At 51.7% G+C, this 3,421-nt stretch overlaps 1 protein-coding gene across 4 annotated transcripts in view; it reads left to right on the top strand.

Moving 5' to 3' along the window:
* Positions 1 to 3,421, top strand: part of ADA (adenosine deaminase) — a 93,247-nt gene that overhangs the window by 74,827 nt on the left and 14,999 nt on the right. For all 4 annotated transcript variants that reach the window (XM_019636947.1, XM_019636946.1, XM_019636945.1 and 1 more), the window contains one exon: positions 540 to 662. In XM_019636947.1, the coding sequence (XP_019492492.1) occupies positions 540 to 662 (123 nt within the window). The remainder of the gene's footprint in view (positions 1 to 539; positions 663 to 3,421) is intronic.

Raw genomic sequence — 3,421 nt, 5'->3', positions numbered from 1 at the left:
AGGACGCTACAGGCCGGGAGGGCTGCTCTCAGCAAGCCTGACTGAGTGGTGGCCATGTCCAGCCCCGGGGTCGGGTGCGGGCTGTGGTCAAGAAGGGAGGAGCTCTGAGGTTGGCAGCCCGCTGGCGCAGCTCTCTCCCAGCAGGCTGGGCCAGACAGAGGGCAGAGGAAGGCGGTCCGGCGCTTGCCCTGGCCCCGGCCCCTGCCCTGTATTATTGCCCCTGATAACCCCTGAGCTGGCGTAGGACCAGTGGGCTGTATCTACTCCTGGGGCTGAGGCGGAAGTTGTAGGCTTGCTCTGGCACCTTCCCTGTCCCCAGGCACGGGTATGTGCATCCATGAGCACAAACAGGCTTGTCCCCTGTTTGTCCCCCTGGTCATGGCTTTGGGGATGGGAGGTTCTGGAAGGAATCTGGTCCTGGTTCTGTGTGCCCCAGACCTCAGTCTTCCTATGTGTCCAATGGGAGGGGTTGGATGGAGAGACTCCCAGGTTGCCAGCTGTCTCCCCCTGAGGCCACCACCTTCATGTTTTGTCCCCAGGCTGAGGGGTATTTCCCTCCCTGCTGACACAGCTGAGGAACTGCAGGACATCATCGGCATGGACAAGCCACTCAGCCTCCCGGAGTTCCTGGCCAAGTTCAACTACTATATGCCCGTCATCGCGTGAGTCCCCCACCCTCAGGCCCTGGGCAGCGTCAGTCCCCATGCCTGGGCCCCGTGCCTGGGAGCAGCTGCCAGCACCGAGCCTGCACCTCGGGCTATGGGGTGGGAGCCCCCAGCTGTACTCTTCACCATTGTGTGAACTTGCTTGAATCTCTCTATGCCTTTGGGCCTCAGTTTTCCCTTCTGGAAAGTGGATGTGATGGACTGACATGCCTTCCGCTTCTACAGAGAAGTGACAGAATGTGGGGGTTGCTTATTTACTTGCCTGTCTCTTTTGCTGGACTGTAGGCGCTGTGAGGGCATGGGTTCGCTGACCTTGCTTGCTGTATCCCCTGTGTCTAGCCAGGACAGTGTCTCCTGCAGTGTGGAATGAATGAGTTCCACAGCCTGGGGGAGGCTGGCTGTGGGAGGCCCGCTTCCCTGGCAGCAGGGCTGACCCCGCCCCTCACAGGTTTCCCCGTAAAAGAGGCAGCAGCTGCCCGTCCTCATCCTCAAAGCATAGGTACTTCCAATGACCCTCCTGGGAGCGGCCGATTTCCCCAGGGAGTTTCCCCTCACACCTGCTTTCTAAGTAACCATTTTGGTTTCATTCTTCGTGGTGGAAACTTCCAGGGAAGGCATAGTCCACTGTTATTTGATCAATACTCACAGTAGCCTTTGCGGGTTAATTTGTACCTTGCTCCTGGAGCCAATCCTCAGAAATAACAGCTGAAATATTATCAGCATTTGTCTGTTCTGTTTCAAGGACTGGGCCAGGTGAGTCTTATGATATTTAACTCATTTGTCCTCACAGTCACCCTTTGATGTTCGTGTCAGAGAAGGTGACTAACTGGGGTCATGCAGCAGCTAAGCATGGGAACCAGGATTCAAGTCTGAGTTCCAGCTATCTCCCCGCTCCCAGAATTCCCCCTGGATTTGTCAGCCTGTGCCCTTTTCTCTCTCTTTTTAGTTTGATTGGCATATAATTGACAAATAGAGATTGTATACATTTAAGGTATACAGCTTGATGTTTAGATATATTGTGAAATGATCACTGCAATCAAGCTAGTTAACATACCCGTCACCTCACATAGTTACCTTTAGTGTGTTTGTGGTAAGAACGCTTGTGATGTAGCCTTTTAGCGAACTTCAAACGTACAGTAGAGTATTAACGGTAGCCACCATGCTGTACATTAGGTCTCCAGAATTGACTCATCCTGCATAACTGAAACTTGTACTTTTTTTTGATCAACATCTCCCCACCCACTGCCCCTCTGCCCCTGGCAACTGCCTTTCTACTTTCTGCTTTAATGAATTCTACATTTACGTGAGATCCTGCAGTATTTGTCTTCCGTTTAGCATAAAGTCCTCCAGGTTCATTCATGTCACAGATGGCAGGNAGAGGTAGAGAGAGAAGCTGTGGACCTCTGGATCCAGGGTTGGAATCTATGAAAGGAGATCTGAAAGCATGGTCAGGAGCAAAAGCCCCACCAGGAAGCGGTGGGGTCACAGGAGCAGGAGGGAGACCATCAGGAGAATCACGCGTAAGGTCCAATGGGCCCAAGGCAGATGTGTATAACTGCATCGCTAATCTGGGAGCTAGAGCCTTAGCATCACTTCCTCTGCCGTTCGTCCACTAGCTCCCAAAATATATCCAAAATACAGTATTTAACAACTGGTACAGGCTCCGCAGAGGCCATCGTGACAAGGGTGACTTTGGGGCAGGCTGTCCAGCAGTGGAAGGCTCAGTGGACACTGAGCACCTGACCTATCTGCCAGGAGAGCACCAGAGGCCCCCCTGCTCCCTGGCGTCTTGCAGGGATGGCGGGTCCCTGGAGTCACAGTGGGCTGACTGGCAGACTGGGGGTGGGCGCCAGGGTGACCCGTGATACTCACTGAGCCACCACAAAGGGAAGAGGGCATGTTTAGGGGGGTTAGTTAGGAACAGGTATTTATGTAGGGAAACATTTTTAATGTTTGAGTAACAAGCCATTGAAGGACTTAAACACTTGTTTGCTCAAACTTCCATTTCTTTGGCAATTTCCTGTCTTTTATGTTGCTTTGTGGATAACTGGATGCTTGAAATTCCTGATTTAATCATCTAACTTTTGCTCCTTTTTTTTTTTTTTCCTTTGTTATCTTGTCTTTTGTTCTACTTGCTGGAGCCATCAGCTTTGTCTTCCATTCCTTTTGTTACATCCTGGTGGCTGCTGGTGTATGCATTTCCAAGAACTCTTTCTTACTCTCGGAATGACCCTTTTAAGCAGGGATGTTCTTGTTTCAAGGCTGTAACATCCTCTCATTTTGAGGATGTTGATTTTAGGGTTTTTAAGCTTTCTTCTGTTTTCTGCACTTTTTGTTTCCTCAGAGCTCCTTTTGTCTCTTGTTTTGTCCCTCATGGTAGAACCATTTCTTTTTTTTTATTTTAACTTTATTGGGGAACAGCCACGGTCATTGGTTGCACATGGCTTTCATGCTACAATGGCATAGTTGACTCTTTGAAGGAGGGCGCAGCTCACAGTGGCCCATGCGGGGATCGAACCGGCATCCTTGGTGTTAGCAGCACTACGCTCTAACCAACTGAACCAACCGGCCACCCCCCAGAACTGTTTCTTGATATCTGGTGTTCTTTGTCCCTTTTATCTTGAAAGTGGGAGAACTGAGCCCAGGGGTGACCCATGAGTCGGGGCAGAGACAGGATGAGCAGAGGAGGCAGAAAGTGGGGAGCAGCCCAGCCTTGCACCCTGCTGCCCTTGCTGGGGCGGGGGCCGGGGGGGGGT

The sequence above is a fragment of the Hipposideros armiger genome, unplaced genomic scaffold, assembly GCF_001890085.2.
Source record: "Hipposideros armiger isolate ML-2016 unplaced genomic scaffold, ASM189008v1 scaffold_31, whole genome shotgun sequence".
Classification (NCBI taxonomy): domain Eukaryota; kingdom Metazoa; phylum Chordata; class Mammalia; order Chiroptera; family Hipposideridae; genus Hipposideros; species Hipposideros armiger.
This window is presented reverse-complemented; position numbering and strand designations above follow the sequence as displayed.